This window comes from Delphinus delphis, chromosome 11, assembly GCF_949987515.2.
Source record: "Delphinus delphis chromosome 11, mDelDel1.2, whole genome shotgun sequence".
Lineage (NCBI taxonomy): Eukaryota > Metazoa > Chordata > Mammalia > Artiodactyla > Delphinidae > Delphinus > Delphinus delphis.
The window spans coordinates 31045293-31072741 of record NC_082693.1 but is presented as its reverse complement, the minus strand read 5'-3'; the positions used below and the strand labels follow the sequence as shown (position 1 = coordinate 31072741).

The 27449-nt window shown below is 36.3% G+C and overlaps 1 protein-coding gene across 1 annotated transcript in view; it reads right to left on the bottom strand.

Moving 5' to 3' along the window:
- Positions 1-27449, bottom strand: part of LRRK2 (leucine rich repeat kinase 2) — a 153818-nt gene that overhangs the window by 99717 nt on the left and 26652 nt on the right. The window contains exons 12-14 of the mRNA XM_060024585.1: positions 16068-16197; positions 14533-14657; positions 10148-10260 (exon numbers count right to left, since the gene is read on the bottom strand). Coding sequence (XP_059880568.1) covers positions 10148-10260; positions 14533-14657; positions 16068-16197 — 368 coding nt within the window. The remainder of the gene's footprint in view (positions 1-10147; positions 10261-14532; positions 14658-16067; positions 16198-27449) is intronic.

Here is a 27449-nt window from a genome sequence, read left to right as displayed (position 1 = left end):
CTATGATATGAATGCCTACCTAACAGTTTTCCTTTCAAAAATTACAATGCTATCTTTCTGAGGACTTCTGCTTTCATAGACACTAGTTTCATGGTTATCTTCACTCCAAATCTCTGACTGACCCCACCACATGTTCAACGATAAGGCTGAAATAGCTTCCAGCCAGACCTCAAATTCCGATGTAGTCTCTTCAACCAAAACCTCCTACCTTCCAGCCTGTCTCACTTCCATACTGTCAATGAACAGATTTTCATTCATTTCCCAATCTAGTCCCTCAATACCTCTAAAGTGTCCTTACTCAGCATCTTTCTTTGTATTGGTTATGGGGAGAAGCATCATTTTCTCATCCTGTGTCCTTCTCCTCCACCCCGTAACTGCTCACCTTGGACATCACTTCATCTATCATTTCAACAAGACACTCATATCCTTGCCTCCCTTGGCATTTTTTCCCATCATTATTTCCGTCTTACCAACTCTTTGAGCAATAATAATATATCAGCTTTGGAGCCAATTAAATTTGAGTGTAAATTGTCTCATCACTCAATAGTTCCATGAATCTGAGGACCATTAAAAATGAATGAAATAACATTTCCTGAGAAGTGGTATTTACTCAGAAGGTATTATTCAAGAAATATAAAGAAATTCAAAGTGGTGCAAAGTGAAGCTGGAGGGATGGCTCAGTGTCTGTCTCGACTTCTTCACCTCTGAAATGATCCTAATGATGCAGTGTTGTTAGGAGCGTGAAATGAGATAACTCATCATCCATGCAATAAACATTGAGTGATGGCACAGTTCAGGCCTTGGGCTGAACACTCTTCTCAAAAGTGAAAGCCTTCTCACTGGGAGAGAGTATCCCTAACTTGGGCTTCCATTCCATCGAGCTACCACTTTTCCTTCATTTCTAAACTTATTAATAGAAAAGTCTACACCCACGACCCCCACATTCTTCCCACCTCTTAATTTCACATAATCAGACTTCTGTCCTAACCACTCCAAATTAAAACCATTCAAAGAAACAAGTCCTTTAACAACTGAATTGCTGCTTTTTCCTCCCTTGATTTCCATGACACAGTAATCCACCCCCCCACCCGACCCCCCCCTCCCCGGCAATTATTCTCAAACTTTAAAACCATTCATTTACCCATCTCCTTCACAATCACTTCTTTCAACTCCAGAATTTATCCAAAGAACTTTTCTTAAAACTCTTCTATTCATGGATGGAATTTCATACACTATCATGGCTTCAAGTCACCATAACAACAATAGCAACAACCATAAGGATAATGCCAAAACCTAAGCAGCGTTTGCTATGTGCCAGACTTTCTTTTAAGCACTTCATATATATTAACTCATTTAATCCTCACAACAACCCTATGATGTAGACACACAATTATTCTCCCTATGTTACTGATGAAAAAAAACCTGAGACACAGAAACATTTGAGCAGATAACTCAAAGCACAAGTTTGAACTCTCTTAAGCTCTAAGCCCATGTTTCTCTTTGCTTGACACCAGTATCTTAAACTCAGATGTTCAAAGTTAAAAGTTTATCACCTTCTCAAAGAAAAAGAAAAAAGAAAACTCAGACTGTCATTCTGAACTTTCTGTTTTAATTAATAGTACCATCACTTCTGCCTCCTAAGCAGGGCCAGCTTCCGGGGTGCACACATGTGCAGTAGCACAGTCTCTGTGCTCAGAAGGGCCCCACACCTGGTTTAATGCTCTGCAGCTACCACCTTGAAATACTTAATAATTTTTTTTTTTTTTTTTTGCGGTACGCTGGCCTCTCTCATTGCGGAGCACAGGCTCCAGACGCGCAGGCCAGCGGCCATGGCTCACGGGCCCAGCCGCTCCGCGGCATGTGGGATCTTCCCGGACCAAGGCACGAACCCGCAACCCCTGCATCGGCAGGCGGACTCTCAACCACTGCGCCACCAGGGAAGCCCGAAATACTTAATAATTTTTAAACAAGAGGTCCTGCATTTTCATCTGTTACTGGGCCCCACAAGTTATGTAGCTGGTCCTGCTCTTAAGCTCAAAATGCATCCATAGGCTTATTTTTATGCTAAAGTTAAGTCAAATTGATATTTATAAAGTACCTGTTCTTGTCTTAATACCATCACCTCTAACAAGTTTCTACTCAACTATTGGTTCTGCTACCCTGAGCTCCCCTAATCTCTATTTCAGGTGCAGTTAGATGATGACAAATGACTAGCAACAGGAAATCTGTGATTTGTCTATGCAGAAAGAGAATGCAGAGTATCACATTATTACATGTGATGGAGCTCAAATAAACTATTTGATGATTTTAAATAGTGGTGTCTGATTTTTGACAGTTTCATAAATTAGAAAAAAATATATATATATACACATATATATGTTATTTACAAGCTTACAATGGACTTTCTTTCACTTATCAAATGGTCTATCTTGAAAATAATGATTTATTGCATTGTTGTTCAAATGGGGATTGAAATTAATTTACTAGCAAGTGTTGTCCACATGAAATTTTTGAAAGTACCAATGGTGGACAGCTACAAACATTGATTAGAAACATCCTATTACCTATGCTTCACAATTTTCCAGATTTTTTCAAAGAATACAAATGGTTTCGCTAATGAGTGAGCTAGCCAGCTCAAGGGGAAAATGCCCACACCATTCTCTTTCCTGTCAGCTAAGTCAATTGCAACTCAGAAAAACTTTCCAGAAAAAAAATTAATTGAATGTACAGCTAGAAAGAAGACACCATAGTACATGACTAACACTAAGATAGACACTAAAGTAGATTTCAAGAAAAAGAATCCTTTGGGGTCCCAGATAAAAATATCAAATCCTTTAAAAATGGGAAAAGAATCAAGTTGGTCTCAGACTTCTCCACTAAAACATTCAGTACTAGAAGACAGTGAAATGCCTACAGAGTTTTCAAAGAAAGAAAATAAAACACCAATACTTTGCAACCAACCAAACTGTTTTTTCAAGAGTCCAAATATAGAAACAACAACAAAATGTTCAGGAAATGGAACTTTAAAAAAAAAAACAGACCATTAAACGATAAATGGAAAAACTATAACAAAAGAACTTGCAGTGAACACTGAATCCACATGACTGTAGGCACAAGATGAAAACAAAGTTATTAAGTATGGTTATAGAGCTGAATGTAAATATTTTAAACCTCATCAAATGTAGAATTAATTTATTTAACAAAAGCTGGTGATAAGATAGGTAGAAATAGTGGAAGATAGTGTGAATACTTCAATTTTCTCATCTTTTATAGCCAATGGTCAAAAGATACTTTTAAATCTAATAGTAATAACATTAACTAACATTTATTGACCGAATACTATGTGCCAGGCATTGTACCAAGTACATGGCATGAATTATCTCATAAAATTCTTCATAATAACCCCAAGTGAAAAGCCATTTATTGTCTCCATTTTATAGATAATGAGACTGTAAATAACTTGTCCAGAATACATTTGTCTGTAGGTGGTAAAGCCAGATTCAAACCCAGATATCCTGATTCCAGGACCCACACACTTAACTATTAGAATATGTTGTAGAGTTAAAGCTATAAGAGTAAACACAATATAATCTGCTTTAATTGAGTGATAGAGGGGAGGAAGACATAAAGATGTGAAAATATGCTAATTTCATCAAAAGTGTGCATAATGTGCTAACATATATGAAGGAAAAAAAAATGAGTACCTGGGTGATACATTCATATTCATGGAAAACTGTAGATAATTCCATGGCAACACATTGGGAATCTCATCTAGTTGTTTTTAATCTCTATGTAGAACTACATAACTTGGAAATAATATAATTTATTTAATTAGGACCTATTGATAAGAATTGTATTGTCAGGACAGACTAAATTAAGCTGTAGTAACAACCTCAAAATTTCATAGGCTGGAAAAAGAAAAGGTTCAATTCTTATTCATGCTTCATTTGTGTTACCGGTCAGGAGGGGTCTCTGTCCAGCACAATCCCTCTGGGAGCCCTGCTAATGGAGCAATCACCATCTCAGACATTACAAGTCACAGTGCCTGAGACAGTGTTCTGTAGCCGCAGTCCCCAGCCTTTTTGGCACCAGGGACCGGTTTCGTGGAAGACGATTTTTCCATGGACCAGGGCGGGAGGGGATGGTTTCGGGATGATTCAAGCACATTACATTTATTGTGCACTTTATTTCTATTATTATTACATGGTAATATATAATGAAATAATTATACAACTCACCATCATGCAGAATCACGGGGAGCCCTGAACCTGTTTTCCTGCAACTAGATGGTCCCATCTGGGGGTGACGGGAGACAGTGATACCCAAGTGTGTTTCTTATGTCCAATCTACTCCATAATCTCGCTTTGGTTGCTGTCACTGCAGAAAACCCTGCTTCACAAAGACAGGACGTTGGAACTGGAAGCAGGCTTTTCAGTGCTTTTGTGGCAATCTCAGGATATTCCACCTTGACTTTAATCCAGAACGTATGGAGATTTGAAGTTGTCTCAAACATATGTTTAAGGCCATTTGCAATCTCAAGCAACTGATCCTCTTCTACCACGGACAAAGTCAATTCACCTGGCTTATTCACAAATGGGTCGCGCATCCATTCCTTCCCAGTTTGCGGGTCTTTTGTGCTTGGGAAGTAATGCTCAAACTCTTTTGAAAGCTGAGATAGGTGATCATGCACCAGCTGGGAGAAAGAAGACCCTGGCTCAGTCTCTTTCAAAACCTCTGCTAATGTTTGAAACATGTCAAAAATCCCAGTGTTCACTCGTCATCCCTATAATTCCAGTTTGGCTTTGAATGCAGCCACTTTATCTGCTGACTTGAACACAGTTGTCATTCTCACCTGAAGTGACAGATTGAGTTCATTGAGCAGGTTGAATATGTCACACAAGTAAGCAAGTTTTTCGACATATTCTGTGTCACTGAAATGTGCTGCCAGTGGTGACCTTTTCTAAAAGAAATCTCTGGAGCGGCTCTCGTAACTCAGAAATGCTGGCCAGTGACCTACCTTTAGAAAGCCATATCACTTCTGTGTATGAGGGAAGACGTGTGTGCTCTGCGTCCATCTCCTCACAAAGCTGTGAGAACAGACATGAGTTAAGGGCATGTACTTTAATGTGGTTGATAATTTTAATCACATCCTGCAAAATGCTGTTAAGTTCAGGTGACATTTTTCAGCTAGCCAGCATTTCCCTATGGATGACACAGTGCGTAGACTCACATTCAAAAGTGACCTCTTTGACCTGAGTAGTAAAACCAGAAAGCCGTCCAGTCACGGCAGCCGTTCTGTCCGTGCATATACCGTCACAAAATGACCAATTCAGTTTTCCTGATATGTAATCATTCAAAGACTTGAATAGTTCTGCAGCTGTGGTGTTGGCTGGCAACAAAAGTGCACATAACATATCCTCATGCACATCCTCCTGAAAATATATATCGCACAGAAACAAGTTTTGCTGCCTTGTTGTCAACATCGGTAGACTCATCAACCTGCATTGCATACCACGGTGACTCATTAATCCTCTCTAACAATTGTCCCTCAATATCCTCTGCTATTTCATCAATTCGTCTAGTTATGGTGCTAGCTGAAAGAGGAACACATGCCACTTTTTGAACTGTAGCCTCTCCTAAAAGTTCACGACAAATGCCCTTAGCAGCAGGCAGGATCAACTCTCCACCAATAGTAAAGGGCTTCTCAGCTTTAGCAATGCGGTTAGCCACTAAGAATGATGCTCTTAGTGCAGACACATTTGATGAAGTGGTGGCCTTCAATAATTGCTTCTGTTCTTCATGTTCACATTTTTTTCTTTTGAAAAACTCCAAAGGCTTGTCTTTTAATGCAGGGTGCTTGGTCTCCATGTGGCAAAACAGTTTTGAAGGTTTCATGGCTTTGCTGGATAGCCGGTCACCACATATTATACAAAGTGGGCTTGGAAAACGTGAATCACCTGTTGCAATGAACGCTTAATTTAAGGACTCGGTATTTTCTTTTATATGCAGCTTTCTTTTTGTTAGCAGTCTTAGAGTCTTCTACTGTCTCATCATTGGGTCTTTCTCCCTTTTCAAAGAAGCTCTCCAGCAATGTTTGTTTTTTACTCATTTTGGCTAGGGTTAGCTTGTGGAGGGCTTACCAAAACTGACTGAGACAAGTGTGCAGTGAAGGAAAGAGGCACGGATGGAAGTGGTAAATAAAATAATGGGAGGGCCATGTGTGGACTAAAATAAGTGTCAGATTCTAACTTAAAGCCTGCACCAGATGCAGCTTGTCACTTGCCACTCACTGATGGGGTTTTATTTTTTTTTTTTTTAACATCTTTCTTGGAGTATAATTGGTTTACAATGGTGTGTTAGTTTCTGCTTTATAACAAAGTGAATCAGCTAGTCAGAAAGAGAAAAACTGATAGGGTTTTGATATGAGTCTGCAAGCAATTGATTTATTATGGTCTCTGGGCAGTCAAACCTCTCTGCTAATGATAATCTGTATTTGCAGCCACTCCCCAGCGCTAGCATCACTGCCTTAGCTCCACCTCAGATCATCAGGCATTAGATTCTCATAAGGAGCGTGCAACCTAGATCCCTCGCATGCACAGTTCATAGTAGGGTTCGCGCTCCTATGAGAATCTAATGCCGCCACTTTTCTGAGAGGAGACGGAGTTCAGGCAGTAATGTGAGCGATGGGGAGGGCTGTAAATACAGATGAAGCTTCGCTCACTCGCCTGCCACTCACCTGCTGCTGTGTGGCCCGGTTCCTAACAGGCCACGAACCAGTACTGCTCCATTGCCTGTGGATTGGGAACTCCTGTTCTGTAAGATGCCTCACCAGCAATTAAATGTTTGGTCCAGAAATGACAGATGTAACCTCTACTTACAACTGCTTGGTCAAAACCAGACACATGATCCAATCTAACAACAAAAGGGCCAATAAATACTATCCCAGAATCACCAGAAGGTGGAGAACTGAAAACATTTGGCAAACAACACTAATGATTACCACATAAACATTTAGCTTGTTACCACATTTTTCTTACTACAGATAATGCCACAATAAACATTCTTGTTTTAAAAAACTTTGTGTACATATACAGGTATATCTATATTATAACTTCTTAGAGTGGAACCGCTGGTCAGAAAACATGTCCATTTTAATTTAGATAGATATTACTAAATTTCCCCCAAAAGGTTTTTCTTTTTTAAAATTTACATTTCTTTAATAATGACTGTATGTACTTGAGAACCTTTTCATATGTTTATATGCCAAATTCATTTTTACCTTTAAATCTCATCTACATGAGATTTAATCTTTAAATGAGTAAGGTAAATATGCAGCTTCCTTTGCTTTCTCCAAATGGCCAGAGAATTAGTTCTTCCAACACAAGCAATCTATTTCCCTCTCCAGTGGTTGGGAAATATCATATATGAATTGAACATTTGCATTTGAGTCTATTTCCTAAATCACCATTATGTGACATTGATCCATCTCCAGTGCCAATGTCACACCATTTTAATTACTAAAATTTTATAATACATTTTATAATCTACTAGAGTTAGGCCATATTAATTATCCTCTTTTTCAAAATTTGACTGGTTATTCACATATATTATTTAATTAATTTTCTCAAAATTTTATACTAGCTTATCTAGTTCCATAAAATACTATTGTTATTTTTATTAAGGGTTCATAAATCCAGATCAATTTTCATTTTTAAAAAATTAGTAATTTTATCAAAACAGAGAGTATATACATTTTCCTACGTTCAACTCTTTTTTTGTATTTACTCTCAGTTGTTTCAGTTTTCTTTAGAGTAGTTTTATACACTTTTATTACTTTACTCCTATGTAATTTCTTTTTGCTGTTGTTATTATTGTTACTTTTGCAAATAAGCTCTTTCTTTCACTACATATTATTTACAGTTGAAATAAATATCTTCAGTATTTAAACTGGGTACATTTTGCTTTAAGGTTTTTGAGAAGCACACAAGCTCTTTGACTTGTGTCCATTTAATCAGAAGATTGGTTTGACTTTGTAAGTTCCCTGGCTGAAGACAGCAGCATTGTCACTGCAGACAAAGCACAGATGTGACCAAAATGCTGAGAGTCCTATTTTCTACTGTGTTCTCCACAGACAATACTGGGCAAATCGATCTCTCTAGAATAGGTGACTGAACGTTTCATGTGCAGAAAAAGCTAAAAGGATCAAGCATAAATGGAATGTCAATATTTCAGACATTTAACTTCAGCCTGAATGTTACTGGATTTATACATACATATTATATGTGTATATATTTACATACACACATATATATCTCCAAACACTGATTCACTTTAATAAATACTTTTAATAGTCTTCACATTGTAAATCTTAGTTGAATCTCAAATTCTACCTTATTTGGAAGTCTGCTCTCCAAGAATAGACCTATTTTTAATGGTAATTCATTTTATTACATCAGTAGTATTTGGACCTAAAATTTCTGATTCCTTGTAACATTTATTCAGAGTGAGACATGCAATCACAGAATTTTAGAACTAAAAAAAAGATACACTCATCTTTTAGAGCATTTTTTCTCAACCATGGTGAAGAATTAGGGGAATTACACAGGGGAGATTTTTTTAAATAAATAGTGTCACTTCTGTTTCCCCATGACCTTAATTCCCTGCCCACAAATGACAGCCACTGTTTAGTAAGATGCTGTGTGTCATTACTCAAGTGTGGCATGGAAAATAAAGGAAGGGGTAGGGAGGTTCTCAACCACTTCTCCTGGGATTATATAGCAAAAGAAAGTAAGACCTGGGAGCAGAGTGATCTCCTTGGCATCACAGTACTGATGGCAGTAAGCACAGTACTTCTCCCTTGACCGCCCACTCCTTCCACTCTATCACACCCGTATTCGGTAATGTTAGGAAAGATGGGATAACCAGAATCAGAGTTACCAAAAGGCTTTTCTGGTACCTCTTGCTTCTCACCAACACCATGAACAAAATTAACTACTCTCTCCTCTATGTTCCTAAAGTACTGTTCATAAAGCTAGTGCAGCTCATAAGTGCTAATACAGAACAATCTAATATGTGTTTTATGTTTTATGCATGGCCCAGCCAGATTATGAGATCCATTACAGAAGGATACAAAGCATATTCATTTCTGTCTCCCCAGTGTCTAACACAGTTCCTTCCATATACTTATTTTCACCAAATATTTCTGGAATTAAATTCAACCCATGGCTATACTCAAGAATCATATTAAGGTCTGAGTACAAATGACTCAAATATATCATAAACAATTACATTATAAAGTTCAGTTTAAATCGCATTTTTGAAGATCTCTCTGCAGGCTCTTCTAATTAATTCATGACATTTTTCAAAGTATACTAAATCACAAGGAATTATTTCCATTAATTGCTTTGACTACTCTCTTCCTTTCATGAAAACATTAACCTAATCTTCACATCTTTACATCTTTACTCTGATATCTTTTCTAAAGAACCAATTCATCTTATGTTAAATTTCAAAACCATCTTAATTCCATCAATACCTTTTGCACTGCACAATATAAACATAATGCTCCTCTTCTCCTTTTTCAGATGTAGTATGATTATTAATTTATTAATTATATTATTGCAAATGTACATAGATCTGTAAATACCTAACACTGGGAGAAAACAATGCACACTGAGCCATTTCAGAGGTTATCCCTAAGGAGTAAAATGAAAACAAGCACAGGGAATCAAAAAAGACTTTAATGTGTGCCCTGTGTGTCTTCATGGACTGAACCTTTCAGCCTGGGACCAGAAAATAAAGACAAGCAGCCAGGAGGACAGAAAGAGAAAATAGCAGTCATGGCTCCTGACAGAGCTCATGAGGCTTAGCTGCACATCTAGAGTTCTCTTTCTGATTGAACAGACTCGAGTGGATTTATCAAAAGAGGCTGTCAAAGTCTGTAGTTGACGGTGCACTTCTCTTAGCTGGAATGGCACATCTCTTCACCCCCTACATCCCTACTGTCATCTTATGTCTCTAAACATATAACTTCCTACTATCATAGTAAACGGAACATGGAAAACTTAGGCTAATAAAAGCCCCCCTACTTCCCCAATTTCATATTGTAGTTAAGAGTATAAAGGCAGAAAACCTATATTATACGTACCCTGTTCAAAGCCGCTAGGACCAATTTGTGAATATCATTCCTGAAACACTGTTTTTTAACCATACTTAGCTTATGCTGATATTCAGTATCTTCCCTGGATTCTTCTGGGATGCCTAAATGCAAAAATAAACAAATAAACAAATGTTTTTCTCATAAAGATTTGGGCTGAATAGATTGTCACTTATTAGGAATGATTATAATTAACCCAACAATACATATATATGCTATACCTTTTTCTAATCCATGGTTCCTTACCAAAGAAATAACTCTTAGCTTTAAGAAATTTCTAAAAACAGTTCATCACTGAATGTAAAATAAATACAGTGTGTGCGGATGTTCACTGAATTTAAAGTAGCAAGAAGTTACTATGGTGGAGGAATTTTCTGGAACAAACAATCTCTTTTTTGTATGAATAAGCTGTACTCATTACAAGAAGCTAGAAGATTTTTATGCAACAATGGACAACTTGAGAAAAGATCAAAGTTACTTGGACTACAACATAAAAAGGTCAGATATGAAATGTAGACATAAAAGAGCAGCTGGAATAACAGTGGAAAAAAAAAAGTTTTTAGTTTCAGCATTATAATGGTAAAGAGCATATAGTTTTATTAAAAGTCCTCTAAGACTGTATAAAAGTATTAAGTAACTTAAAGAAAACATATTCTTTATTCAGCTACATTGTAGCTGAACTAACCCAAAACTGTTGGAAAAACAGGAAGTCAAAAAATATTGGTTATACAATAGAACATATAAGTAAAATTATTATGAATAAATAACGTTTCTAAAACCTATGACTATAGAAATAATTATTAATAAACAATTCCTTCTAACCTTTCACTTCAATAATTTGTATTAACACAAACTATAAGTTGACTGCATATAACTTTTCATTTACTTAACAAACATTTGAATGCCAACTACATGCAAGGGATTTTGCTACATGCTGAGAATACCACAGTGAATATGACAGGCATGATTTTCACCCTCCTAGAATTTTCAGTCTTCATTTTAAAATTTATTCAAACAGGTCCTGACATTCATTACAGCTGTATGACCTTCGATAAGTTACTTAAACTCTCAGTGTCTCATTTTCAGTGACCAAGATCACATTAATTGCTGAAGCTGCCCATTACATCACAAGCAGATGTGACCATTAAAAGCAGTCCTGTTGAGAAGTAAAATCTTCATGCCATATGTAAGGAGACTTATTAAATGTCTTTCTTATGTTAAGACCAAATGAATATTCCCAAAAGTTCATCTCTGGTCTTTGTTATATCACTTGAGGTTCTACTATCCAGAATGGATATAATTTCCTTTCCACATAATAGTCCTTTAAATTGTTTGAACTGCAAACTTTTTGAAGGCAGGATCCATAACCTAATCATCTCCAGGTTACCAAGAGTTCCAAGCAGAGTGCTTTAGGTATAACAGTTGTTCCACATACACTTATTGCACAAATGTGTCTTTAAAAAGCACCCACTCTGATTCAGGCTGCACAAGGTGAAAACCTGGCTCTGTTACATAAGCTGTGACCTTAAAATCTCTATATCTTATGCCTCAGTTTCATCATCTGTGATATGGGGTGGAAAAGTAGAATCTGCCTTATGGGTTGCTACAAGAATTTTTAAAGTTTATATACATAAAGTACTTTGACTAATGCCTTACACATTTGTTACTAATTATAAATGAGTGAATTTTAATAGCTTTCATAACCTCCTGCATTATCTCCTCTCCAAATTAAACAAATTCAGCTTCTCTTATTGTTCTTAAGGATGTGGTTTTATATTCATAATCACTTTCCTCTATACACTTCCCAATATGCACATGTCCTTTCCTAAAGAATTTTTTCCTCTAGAACTGACACTAAATCAAGAAAGAACAAGTCAAATGATATTTTACTAAAATAAGTAGGTCTTTATTATTATTTTTTAAAGCAACAGGCTCAATCACTTAAATAAGTTATTGTTATAAAAAAGAGGAGGAAGTGAACAGTACCAGATTGAAAGAAACTTAAGAGACATAATACTAGCTGCAATATGTGGCCCTGAATTAAATTATACACATTTGCTATAATGCACATCTTTGTTACAATTAATAATCTGAATGTGGTCTAGTTAATAAAATTAATACATGTACATCTAAACATAAGTACCTACTTCAGCATGTCAAAACCAGAATCATATTAAACCTCAAAACTACTGGCGTACTGATATTATAGTTACTCACTGACATACAGAATGATATAATATAGAATGATAAAGTATAGTATGGTACAGTTACAGCATGGTAGAGTATGGTATCGTGTGGTATGGTATGGTAATATAATAGGTTAGCATAAAGTGAAGTAGATGGTTAAACCTTTACCTAATAGAGAAATGTATTTATATGTTGATATGCTTATAAAATATGTCTATTAATATGTTTCCATACATAAAGTACCACCATAAAGTTATAAAATTATTTTCAAGGGCACCTGTTTAATACACCTAAACATTATTATAAAAAAAACATTTAAATACATCATTTCATACATCTAAATTATTACTGACTATCAATGTCGCTTCAGGCTCAATCTCAGAACAATAAAAGAAAAGAAATTCTACATTCAAAACTTATTTTTGAACTAAAAGAATGTTATTAACTAACAGATGATTCATAATGTCTTTTGGTTATCTTTAAAACTCAAATCCACTCTCAAAAGAAGAAGGTTGACACCTTTAAGGGTAATCAAAAGGATTTTGTTTTGTTTTTTACAATCTACAAAGTTTAAAAAAATTCACAATAATATTTTCAAGCAACACTATGTCTGTTAAATTATATCTCTAAAGTTGTGTGACAACTATGAATGGGACATCATGATTCAATTCAAAATTTATTGAATAGCTATTTTTGTTCAAGTTACCAGGGGGTTAAAAAAAAAAAAAAAAGGCATGACTAAAGAAAGCCCTCTCCTTGAAAAAATCTATACTCTTATACAGAGAATACTCTTATACTCAGAAACATAAAATACCAATATGACTACAGATAATGGTAGATTTAGGAAGATTTCATTTAAAAAGGACCAAAAAAAAATGAGCTTCAAAAGAATTGGGACTTTTACAGAGCAAAATAATAATAACATCCCTTATATTCAGTAGTCAGAAAGTCACGCCAAATGTACCTCCTAAACATCTCCCACATCCATCCTCTCCTCTGTTTTCTTTGCTGGGCCCCCACCATGTCTCACCTATCACAGCCTCCAGCCTAATCTCCCTGCAGGAGTTTCCCCTCCCGTCAATCATTATCCACACCACAGTGCTACTGTTATAAATTGCAGATTTGGTTATGACACTGCAATTTTGAAACACCTTAAATAAATTTGAATTGACTTGTGCTAAAAAAAAGCACAAATTGCTCAGTGTTGTGTTCAAGGCCCTTCCCTCTCAGCCTCTGCCTGTCCTTCCACATTTATCCCCAGGACTGCTTTCCTCACATACCATGCTCCACTCACCCCACACCATGAGCACTTTCTCTTTCTGCTTCAAATGTCCTTCCTGGCTTTTTTACCAGGTCAGCCTTATTCACCCGTCAGGTTCAAATATCACAATCTCTGGCCTACTCTTTTGAATAAATTATCTGTGCCTCCATCAATACTCTCATAGCCTTTTATAATACATATATCTATAATAGCTCCTAGCAACTGTCTGGTAATTAACTATCTGTCTACCTCTAGGCTCCTATACATAGTACAGTCATGTCTTGTTTTACTTGTCTTTCAGACCTTTGCAGTCATCACAATATATAGAACATAAGAGGCACTTAATAACTACGTGCTGAATGAATGGGGGAGCAGTTGTTTTAAATGGGCTTTGGAGGACAAATAAGGTCATAACAGATGTAAGCAGGAAGTAAATGTGGGGAGGATTGACACTATTGTGGCTCATGAGTAAAAGCTACATGGTTATATTTGAGAAAGATTAATTCAACCACAGAGTAAAAGAAGGACTGGAAAGAGGCAAAAGAGGAAGTGTGAAAATTAGTTGGGTATTATTATAATTCAGACAGGAAAAAAACAAACAAAAAAACTTGGACTTGGTAAGGTCAACAGAAATAGAAAAGAAATAGCAGAAATGACACTCTCCTTGGAGGTAAAGCTCGACACTATGTTGCAGTTATTTTTTCTGGAAATAAATTATTGATATTTCTTATTAAATTTTAATCTAAATTTATCTGACTCTTCCACATCATCATTTTCCCTCTATTTTAATTTTTGGGCTAGTGAAAAGATTACATTTGGTTGGCAGAAACTGGTCCTTTAATTTTTGCCTAGAAAGTTGATATTTCATGAAAAGTCAAAAAATCCACTTAAAATGACATCTCTTCCCACAATCAATTATGTAACTTACCTGGAACTATAAAATGTAAAATAGCTCGAAGTGCCTCCAGCTGCACTGATACTGACGTCTCATGACTTCTCATAACTGTTATTATTTTGCGGGCCACTGCTGCCATTGTATCCAGGGAAGTGTTACTAGAGATAAAATATTGAAATGCTTATTAAGAGTACAACCTGATTCCAATACAAACACCAATTTGAAACAAGTACGAGAAAACAGATCTATTTTATCAGAAAAGGCTGATGTGAATTCGGCAGTATGAGCATACACAATTTAAATTCTAATTTAGTTAAACTTTGACGTCAAGAAGTTAAATTTACAGTAAACTGGGAATTCTTTGATTTAGTTTCCCAGAACTAACAACTTCCTTCTGATCTATACATGGGTCACTGGCAGCAAGCCTGGAAAGTAGGTGTTATTATTTGCATTTTCCAGGTACAGAATTTAGGCTGACACAGGTTAAACATCAAGGTCCTATCACTGGAATGTGACAGAGCCAGAGCTGGAATGCAAACTCTGACTGCCAAGTCCAGAGAGCTGTTTATTGTATAACTACCTGCCTCTTCCAGATTAACACCACTAGACTTCTTATATGGTATTCTTAATTATTTTTTGCATTAAGTCTTGGTTTCTCTAAGGTATTTTAGCTATACTTTCTTTTACATATAAATAAATGTAGATTTCAGTAGGTGCTACAAACTGTAATAGAGGCAGCCCTTGCTTTACACAGTGCCCTACTGACTAAAACTTCCGCATATCATAACTGTGTCCTCACTTCGCGTGGGTCTGTGGTTACTGACATATAGTCCCTTTTTTCCACTTTAAAGTCCCAGGTTAAACACATCCCCTCTTTGTAGCCTCTCTCCTTTGCTCGCCCTAGCTTGGTTCACCAAGACCCTATGATTTTACACATCCTGCCATTGAATTATCACACTGTATTGTAATTATCTGTTTATAAATTAGTCTCCCCAACTAGACAGGGAGATTTTTAAGGGCAGGCACATTGTCATAGTTAACTTTGAATCCCCACAACTGGAAATTTACACATTTAATATATGAGAAAACAGCCAGAAACATTAATTGCCCAGAATGTACAAAATCTTAAACTGTCAGTTATTCCACTGCATTTTTGCCTCATATATAAAGGTTCACACACTGCCAGGATCATAAAAATCACAATTTAAGGTAAACTTAAGAATAACAATTAGAAGCCATATCCTGATTTTATCTTTTATACCTTTCACATAACACAATAATCTGAAAAACTGTTTAAGGTTATGTTCTATATAACTGTCATTTTTCAAAACATAGTCAACACCAAGCATTAAGCACAAAAGCAAACCTTCAATGTATTTCTACTTTATCACCCCTTTCAATATGTAGATAAAATAAGCCTATGTATCACTGACATGAAATTATATTGCAAAATGTTTCACTCTTCAAATGCCTTGTTTTTCCTTTTATTCTTAAAATTATGCTCAAAATATTGATATTCTACCTGGTCCAATTAATATATTCTATATAAATTCAGAAATATGTATTACCTTCCTTCAAAAAGATGATTTAGCATTTTACAGCCACTTTGAGCCACTTCAGGAGAATGTATATGCTTCTGCATTAACTCCAATACATTCAGATATATTCCTTTTGATAACAGGATCTTTCTGAAATTAACTACAAGATTTTTTAAATGTTACTTGTATAAACGAAAGCACATTCTCATAATCTTGCAAAAAGACACATACTATTAAAATAATCCAAATTCATAGGAAGGTATTTAAACTACATATTTAATTTATATTTCATTGGCAACTTAAAGATCATTATTTTTTTTAATTTAAAATATATACCATTTCCAATTTTTACACATTTATTAACCATTTGTTGAGGTTTTAGTATTAAAGTCTCATTCACAGAGTAAACTAGTGGAATGTAACCATCATCCATGTGAAAAGAGTATTTTTTGCAGAAATGCATTTTAAAATAATGTCCTCCAAAATAAGAATGAAAGTTAAATTTCATTCTAATATTTAAAACAACTTCCTAAAATAACCATACTTATATAGAGCTAAGGCTCACTAGTGAGTTGGGAATAAGTTATAGATGTGTGAAGATACTGAGCATTCTATTGGCTCTTGGGGGATGCAGGAAGTGGGGCTGAAACCAGGCTGGGTTGCCCTCAGCCTTGAGCTACCTTCTCCATTTACCCCAGTGGACTGTACAAACATTATCATTTCTATGTGTGCCATGATATGCAAAGTGATGAAAAGCACTGATAGAGAACAAAAATAATTACATACTTTCACAGAATAATGCCAAAGCTTAAGAAACACATAGATTGCTTTAAAACTGATTGCATATTACATGTGGAAAAGTAATTATATCCCAGCAATAATTATTACAAATTAATTTTCCTCTTCATAATAAACTTTCTTCACCAAATGCAAATCCAGTGTCTTAAAGTTTCCACATTGTCTTAAAGTTTCTATATAAATATCACTTATCTTGAAACCTCTATATAAATATCAATTCCAACATTATACACTATATTTCAACACTTTGAAGGTGGCAGGAAATGAAACTTTTAAAGCTTTAAGTACTATTTTGAAAAAATAAGATATGCATCTCAAATTGGGAAAAAAAGAAAAGTCAGACAAAACTCAGAAATAAGTGGAAGTGATATATGCATTCTAAATTACTGGCAAAAATCTGAAAACTAACACCTTTTAAAGACATCCTGAATAGCACACATTAAAATATAATAAGAAGTTGGTTATTCAAGTGTTGGTGAGGATGTGGATAAAAGGGAATGTAAAATGGTAGAGCCACTATGGAAAAAAGTATGGAGATTCCTCAAAAAAATTAAGAATAGAACTATCATATGATCCAGGTATCCCACTTCTGGATATTTATCCAAAAAATGTGAAACTCCACTGATTTGAAAAGATACATGCACCCCTATGTTCTTCACAGCATTATTTATAATATCCAAGATATGGAAACAACCTAAGTGCCCATCAACCAATGAATGCATAAAGAAGATATGACATACATATATGGTGGAATACTACTCAGTCATAAAAGAGATGAAATCTTGTCATTTGCACCAACATGGATGGACCTTGGAGGTACTATGCTAAGTGAAATAAGTCAGATGGAGAAAGACAAATACTGTATGATTTCACTCACACGTGGAATATTAAAAAATAAATAAATGAACAAACGAAACAAAAACAGAGTACTAGTGGTTACCAGAGGGGAGAGGGGCCAGGGAGTGTGAAATGTATAAAGGGGATGAACTGTATGGTGATGGATGGAAACTACATTTTTGGTGGTGAGCACACTGTAGTATATACAGAAGTAGAAATATAATGTTGCATACATGAAACTTATAATGTTATAAACCAATCTTAGCCCAATAAAAAATTTTTAATGATTTTAATTAATTTAAAAAAGAATTTGGTTGTTTTGCTCAGTCAAATCAGAAGTTTTAATAGCCCTTCCTAAAATGGCTAAATTCCAACCAAGGAAATACTTTAAATTATAGAACTTATTCTAGACCAGCAGTTCCCACACTTCACAGTACATGAGAATCCCCTGGGTGACTTGTTAAAACAGATTGCTGGGTTCCACCTACAGAGTTTATGATTCATTGGGTCTATATGGCACCCTAGAAATTACATTTTTAACAAGTTCCCAAATGATGTTTCTGGTCCAGAGACCACACTATAATGATCACTGTCTTGGACATTAACTCAATTTGAGACTTGAAAATTAAGAGTAGAAATTCCATCGTACAGTACACGTTGGAGAAAAAATTATAGCACGGAGTCACTTTAGAGTTTATAGAAGACTTTACACACCTTATCTCATCTACCAGCTATCTACACAATACTCATGACTTCTTCCATCCATTTTAGCAATAAATTATCTGCTTTACAAGACCAATAACAATATGCAAAACTCCCTCCAGGCCTTCACTTCAATAGTCACCTTCTTTCCTCACTAGGCAGTGAGGAAAGTGAGGAAAGTCACAATTTCATCACCTCTGAACCCTAATATGTATACTCCTTCTTTGCTTTGTATTTTTTCTTAGTTACCTCACATATCGTATATGCCAATTAGCCTTTTTATTTATCTTCCCCACTAGAGTGTAAGCTTCATGAGCCTGGGATTTCTATTTATCTGCTGTGTCTCAAGTGCCTAAGGTTCAATAAATATTAATTTAATTAATTAATTAAATGAAGAAAATGTTACACAAGATACTTGAACCTTCACCTGGTTAGCACCATCACAAAATCCAGTTTTTCTGGCCAAGAATCCAGTCATTTTTTCTAGAAAACTATACCCAGCCCTACACATGCAATGTTCCCAAGTGTGTTTCAATGACAAGTTGCCCATGGAGATTGGTGAACAAGCTACCTAAGTTCTTAATACTCTCATAAGGCAGAACTCCAAGGACTATACAAAGGGATCTGAGGAAAGTTAACATGGCAAGTGACCAAGAACAAAGAAGTAAGAAAGCAGAAAGAGCAGAGAACTGATTCTGAACAAAGAAACCAAGGTTAACTCCAAATGTAACTAATCCTGAGACACCATAATAAGAATCAGCCCAGGGACTGATCAAAATTGCAGAGATCAGGGCTTCCCTGGTGGTGCGGTGGTTGGGCGTCCGCCTGCCGACGCAGAGGACATGGGTTCGTGCCCCGGTCTGGGAAGATCCCATATGCCACGGAGCGGCTGGGCCCGTGATCCATGGCCGCTGGGCCTGCGTGTCCAGAGCCTGTGCTCTGCAACGGGAAAGGCCACGGCAGTGAGAGGCACATGTATCGCAAAAAAAAAAAAAAAAATTGCAGAGATCAAGATTCTTCCCAGGGAAGACCCTGAGCTCCCCTCCTCCCATGGGCATACCAAAATTACAACTATTTACAGAGCAACTATCTATGAGAATGATCTGAAGACTAGCAGAAAAGATATTCCACAACTAAAGACATAAAAGAAGAACCACAATGAGATGACAGGAGGGGTGTAGAATGTGATGTAGTCAAGACCCACACTCCCGGATAAGGGGCCAACAAACAGGAGGATAATCACAATTGCAGACGTTCTCCTCATGGAGCAAGGGGTCCAAGCCCCTCATTGGTCTCTCCAGCCTGGGGGTACTGCACTGGGAAGATGAGCCCCCAGAACATCAGGCTTTGAAAGCCACTGGGGCTTGTATAGTGGGAGAGCAAGAGGGCTGTAGGAAACAGAGATTCCACCCTTAAAGAGTGCATGCGAAGTTTCACACACTTGGAGACCCAGCACACAGTAAGTTGAAAAGAGCCTGGGTCAGACCCACTTGCTCATCTTGGAGAGTCTCCCAGAGAGGCAGAAGGTAACTGGGACTCCCCCTGGGCACAAAGATGCTGCTGACAGCCATTTTGGGTAGCATATTCTACCACGAGGACATTGGTGCTGACAAGTACCATTTTGGAGTTCTCCATCTAGCCAATTAGCACTAGGATTCAGCTGCACCTATCAGCAGGTTGGCACTAGTCCTGGGAACCCCTCAGGCCCATAGTCAGCTGCCACGGGATTCTCAGGCGCACAGCCAGCCACCCAGGGACCTGGCACTGCCAACCAGCAGGTCGGCACCAGCTCCAAAATCCTAAGCTCTGCACTCAACTGCCCCAAGACCTCCCAGGCCTGAAGTCAGCCTGCCAGGACCCAGCACCCCCCACCAGTGGGCTAGAACCAGTCCCAGAAATCCCCAGACTGTGCAATCAGCCATGCCATGACCCAGCCTTGGCCACCAGGGACCTGCAGCCTCTGCATAGGAGGTTCAGGCAGCCAACCAGCCAGAAACTGGCCCCGCCTACCTGAGCACCCATAGTAGTTGGACTCACCACAACAGAAGAGCCCACTCAGACCACAAAGGGGGCACCCCTAGAAGATATACTCTGTTAACCAGAGGGGAGTGTACTCCTAGATCTAATAATATGTTCCTACGTAAGGACACTTCTCCAAGATCAGGAAACATAATCAACCCACCTAAACATACAAATAAAAACAAAAAATTAGGCAAAATGAGACAACAAAGGAATATATTCCAAATGAAGGAACAAGATAAAATCTCAGAAGAATTAAGCCAAGTAGAGATATGCAATCTACCAGATAAAGCATTCAAGGTAATGATCAAAAAGATGCTCAACAGGGCTTCCCTGGTGTCACAGTGGTTGAGAGTCTGCCAGCCAATGCAAGGGACACAGGTTCGTACCCCGGTCCGGGAAGATCCCACATGCCGCAGAGCGGCTGGGCCCGTGAGCCATGGCCACTGAGCCTGTGCATCTGGAGCCTGTGCTCCGCAACAGGAGAGGCTACAACAGTGAGAGGCCCGCGTACCGCAAAAAAAAAAAAAAAAAAAAAAGATGCTCAACAAACTCAGGAGAAGGATGAGCGCAGTGAGTTTAACCAAGAGTTAGAAAATATAAAGAATTAAAGAGATGAAGAATACAAAAATTGAAATGAAAATTACACTACAAGGGTTCAACAGTAGATTAGATGATACAGAGGAATAGATCAGTAAACTGGAAAACAGTGTAGTGAAAAATAACATGAGCTGAACAAAAAAAAAAAAAAAAGGAAAAGAAAACCTGTAAAATATGAGTTCAATTTAAGAGAACTCTGAGACAACATCAAGCATACTAACATTCTCATATAGAGACCCCAGAAGGAGAAGAGATAGAGAAAATGGCAGAGAAATTATCTGAAGTGACAATAGCTGAAAACTTCCCTAAACTGGGAAAGGAATAGATATCCAGGTCCAGAAAGCACAGAGAGTCCCAAACAAGATCAACAGATCGAAGTCCATAAAAAGACATATTGTAATTAAAATGGAAAAAACTGAAGATAAGGAGAGAATATTAAAGCAAAAGAGAAGCAACTAGTTATATACAAAGGAACTCCCATAAGACTGTCAGCTTAAATTCTGCAGAACAGAAGGGAGTAGCAGGATATATTCAAAATGATAAAAGGAAAAAATACTCTACCCAGCAAGGCTATCATTCATTTGAAGGAGAGATAAGAGTTTTACAGACTAGCAAAAGCTAAGAGTTCAGCACCACTATGCTGTACAAGAAATGTTAAAGAGATGTCTCTGGTGGAAAAAAGAAGACCACAACTAGAAAAATAAACTTTATGAAAGGACAAATCTCATTGGTAAAGGCAAATAAAGTAAAGGTAGTAGATCAACCACTTATAAAACTAGTAGGAAGGTTAAAAGAAAAAAGTAGTAAAATCATCTATGCCCACAGTAAGTAGGTAAGGGATTCCTACAAAACAAAAAGATGCAAAATATTATGTAAAAAACACTGAATGTGGAGAGAGTAGTAAAAATGCAGGAATATTAAAATGCTTTCAAAGTTAAGAGATCATTTTCTCAAGAAAGTAACATTGGAAAAAAGAAAAATACAACAGATTAATGTTTTATATGTGTGTATGTGTGTGTCTGTATATATATCTATAATATATATATAGGAATATATACTCATAATAACAAAATAAATCCATATTTGATCAATAAATTAGAAATAAAAAGTTAAGAGATCAACTTAAAATAATTTTATACACACACACACACACATCCCTCACAGTAACCACAAACCAAAAATCTGTAATAGATACATACTGAAAAAAAGAAAATAATCCAAACATAAAACTAAAGGATAGTCATCAAATCATAAGAGAAAGGAACAAAAGAAAAAGGAACAAAAAAGAACTACAAAAAAAAGCACCCATAAATAAACAGCAATAAGCACACACCATAAATAATTACTTTAAATGTAAAGGGACTAAATGTTCCAACCAAAAGACATAGAGTATCTGAACGGATAATAAAATGAAATCTACCTATATGCTACCTACAAGAGACTCACTTCAGATCTAAAGACACAAACAGACTGAGAGTGAGGGGATGAAAACAGGTATTCCATGCAAATGGAAAAGAAAAGAAAGCTGGGGTAGCAATACTTATATCAGACAAAATAGACTTTAAACAAAGACTGTAACAAATAACAAGAAAGAACATTACATAGTGATAAAGGGATCAATCCAGCAAGAAGAGATAACAATTATAAATACATATGCCACAACACAGGAACACCTGAATACATAAAGCAAATATTAACAAACATACAGAAAGAAATTGACAGCAACACAATAATACTAGGGAACTTTAACACTCAATTTACATCAATGGACAGTTCATTCAGACAGAAAATCAATATGAAAACACTGGCCTTAAAAGACACAATGGGGCTTCCCTGGTGGCGCAGTGGTTGAGAGTCGGCCTGCCGATGCAGGGGACACGGGTTCGTGCCCCGGTCCGGGAAGATCCCACATGCCGCGGAGCGGCTGGGCCCGTGAGCCATGGCCGCTGAGCCTGCGCGTCTGGAGCCTGTGCTCCGCAACGGGAGAGGCCATAACAGTGAGAGGCCCACGTACCGCAAAAAAAACACAAAAAAACAAAACAAAACAAAAAAAAGACACAATGAATCTGATGGACTTAATAGATATGTGTGTGTGTGTGTGTGTGTGTGTGTGTGTGTGTGAATATATATCACTCTCTATCCAAAAGCAGCAAAATACATATTTCTTTCAAGTGCACATGGAACATTTTCCAGGACAGATCACAGGCTAGGCCACAAAACAAGTCTCAATAAATTTAAAAAGACTGAAATCATATCAAGCATCTTTTCCTACCGTAATGCTATGGGACTAGAAATAAACTTGAAGAAAAAAACTGCAAAAAAACACAAATATGTGCAGGCTAAACAATATGTACTAAACAACCAATGGGTCACTGAAGAAATCAAAGCAGAAATTTTAAAGATACCTGGAAATAAATGAAAACACAAAGAAAAGAACCCAAATTCTATGGGATGCAAGCAGAAGTAGTTCTAAAAGGGAATTATATAGCAATACAAGCATACCTCACAAAACAAGAAAAATCTCAAATAAACAACTTAACCTTATATCTAAAGGACCACAAAAAGAAGAACAAACAAAACCCAAAATTAGTAGAAGGAAAGAAATCATAAAGATCAGAAAAGAAATAAATGAAACAGAGACTAAAAAATCAATAGAGAAGATCAATAAAACTTAGAGCTGGTACTCTGAAAAGATAAACATAATTGATAAACCGTTAGCCAGACTCATCAAGAATAAAAAAAGAGACAGAGAGAGAGGACCTGGCCCAAATCAATAAAATCATAAATAAAAAAGAAGTTACAATCGAAACCAAAGAAATATAAAAAATCATAAGAGATTACTGCAATTATATGGCTATAAAAAGGACAACCTAGAAGAAAAGGACAAATTCCTAGAAATGTACAATCTCCCAAGACTGAATCAGGAAGAAATAGAAAATACAAACAGACTGATTACCAGTAATGAAATTGAATCAGTAAAAAAAACAAATAAACAAACAAAAAAAAAACTCCCAACAAACAAAAGTCCAGGACCAGACAGCTTCAGAGATGAATTCTACCAAACACTTACAGAAGAGTAAACGCCCCTACTTCTCAAACTATTCTAAAAAACTGAAGGGAAAAGAATGCTTCTGAACCTGTTCTACAAGGCCAGCACCACCCTGATACAAAAACCAAAGATACCACAAAAGAAAATTACAGGCCAATATAACTGATGAACATAAATGCAGAAATCCTCAACAAAATATTAGCAAACTGAATTCAACAGTACATTTAAGGAATCATACACCACGGTTTATCCCAGGGATGCAAAGATGGCTCAGTATTCACCAATCAGTCAATGTGATATACGACATTAACAAACTGAAGAAAAAAAACAGCATATGATGACCTCAACAGATGCAGAAAAAGCTTTTGACAAAATTTAGTATCAATTTATGATAAAAACTCTGAACAAAGTGAGTTTAGAGGGAACATATCTCAACATAATAATGGCCTTATATGAAAAACCTACAGCCAATATCATACTCAATGGGGAAAAGCTGAAGCATTTCCTCTAAGATCAGGAACAAGACAAGGATGCCCACTTTTGTCATTTTATTCAATATAGTATTTGAAGTCCTAGCCACACAACACAAAGAAATATAGGGAATACAAACTGGAGAGGAAGACGTAAAACCGTCACTGTTTGCAGATGACATGATATATATAAAGAAAATCCTAAAGATGCCACCAAAAAAGTATTAGAACTAATAAATGAACCTAGTAAAGTTGCAGGTACAAAATTAAAATACAGAAATACATTGTGTTCCTATACACACAATGAGAACAAACTATCAGAAAGGGAAATTAAGCAAACAATCCCATATACAATTGCATCAGAAAATCTAACTACAGATGTAAAAGACCTATACTCAGAAAACTATAGACACTAATGAAAGAAAATGAAGATGACACAAACAAATGAAAAGCTATTCTGTGCTCATAGATTGGAAGAATTAATACTGTTAAAATGACCAAACTACCCCAGGCAATCTACAGGTTCAAAGCAATCCCTATCAAAATACCAATGGCATTTTTCACAGAACTAGAACAAACCATTCTAAGATTTTTATGGCAACACAAAATACACCAAATATCCAAAACAATCTTAAAAAGAAGAACAAAACTGGAGGCATCACGCTCCCTGATTTCAAACTAATAGTAAACAAAACAGTATGATACTGGCAAAACAAACAAACAAACAAACACATAGCTCAATGGAACAGACTAGAGAGTCCAGAAATGTACCCACACTTATATGTTCATTTACTCTCCAACAAAGGATGCAGGAATATACAATGGGGTAAACACAGCCTCTTCCATAAATGGTGTTAGGAAAACTGGACAGCTACATACAAAAGAATCAAGCTGGACTTCCTTTTCACAGGATATACAAAAATAAACTCAAAATAGATTAAAGAATTAAATGGAAGACCTGAAACCATAAAACTCCTAAAAGAAAACATAAGCAGTATGCTCTTTGACAATGATCTTAGCAATATGTTTTTCGATCTCTCTCCTCAGGCAAGGAAATCAAAAGTAAAAATGAACAAATGGGACTGCATCGAACTAAAAAGCTTTTGCCCAGTAAAGGAAACTATCAACAAAATGAAATGGCCACCTACTGAATGGGAGAAGATATTTGCAAATGATATATCTAATAAGGGGTTCATATTCAAAATATACAAAGAACTTATACAAGCCAACATCAGAAAAACAAATAACAAGACTAAAATATGGGCAGATGACCCTAATAAACATTTTTCAAAGAAGACTTAGGGATGGCCAACACACACATGAAAAGATGCTCAACATTACTAATCATCAGGGAAATGCAAATCAAAACCATAATGATTTATCACCTCACAACTATCAGAATGGCTATCATCAAAAAGACCACAAATAACAAATGTTGGCGAGGATGTGCAGAGAAGCGAACCCTCATGAACTGTTGGTAGAATGCAAACTGGTGCAGGCACTATGGAAAACAGTATGGAGATACCTCAAAAAATTAAAAGTAGAACTACCATATGATCCAGCAATTCCACTCCTGGCTATTTATCCAAAGAAAACAAAAACGCTAATTTGAAAAGATATATGCTCATACTAAGTGAAGTAAGCCAGACAGAGAAAGATAAATATCATATGATATCACTTCTATGAGGAATCTAAAAAAATGATCCAGATGAAGAAAGACAAATATCATATGATATCACTTATATATGAGGAATCTAAAAAAATTATACAAATGAACTTATTTACAAAAAAGAAATAGATTCACAGACACAGAAAACAAACTTATAGTTACCAAATGGGGGGAAGGGATAAATTGGGAGTTTGAGATTAAAATATACACACTACTATATATAGAATAGATAACCAACAAGGACCTACTATATAGCACAGGGAACTATACTCAGTATCTTGTAATAACCTATAACAGAAGAGAATGTAAAAAAAGAATACAAATATTTACAAATATTTACATATTACAAAGTGAATCACTTTGCTGTACACCTGAAGCTAACACAACATTGTAAATCAACTATATTCCAATAAATTTTTTTAAAAAGAAAATATATATATGCACCCCTATGTTCATTGTAGCATTATTCACAATAGCCAAAATATGGAAGCAACCTAAGTGCCCATAGATACATTAATGGAAGATGTGAATATTACTGAGCCATGAAAAAAAGTAAAATCTTGCCACTTGCAGCAACATGATGGACCTAGGGGGTTAGACTAAGTGAAATAAGTAGGAGAAAGACAAATATCCTATGATTTCACTTATATGTGGAATGTAAAAAGGAAAAGAAGTGAACGAACAATGAAACAAACAGACTCATAGATACAGCAAACAAAATGGTGGCTGCCAGAGCAGAGAACAGTGGGGGATAAGTGAAAGAGGGAGAGGGAACTTAAGCGGTACAAACTTCCTGTTACACAATAAAGGAGTCATAGGGATGGAATGTATAGCATGGGAAATATAGTCTATAATAACGTAATATCTTTGTATAATGACAGATGATAACTAGGCTTACCATGCTGCTCATTTTGTAGTGTATAGAAATATAAAATCACTATGTTGTGCACCTGGAACTAACAGAGTGTTGCAGGTCAATTATATTTCAAAAACAGAATCATAGAAAAAGAGGAATTTGTGGTTACCAAAAGCTGGAGGAGGGGTGGAAGGGGGGATTGGATGAAAGTGGTGAAAAGGTACAAACTCCCATTTATAAGATAAATAAATACTAGGGCTATAATGTACAACATGATTAATATAAGTAACACTGCTGTGTGTTATATATGAAAGTTGTTAAGAGAGTTAATCCTAAGAGTTCTCATCCCAAGGAAAACATTTCTTTCTTCTTTTATTTTGTATCCATATGAGATGATGGATGTTCACTGAAC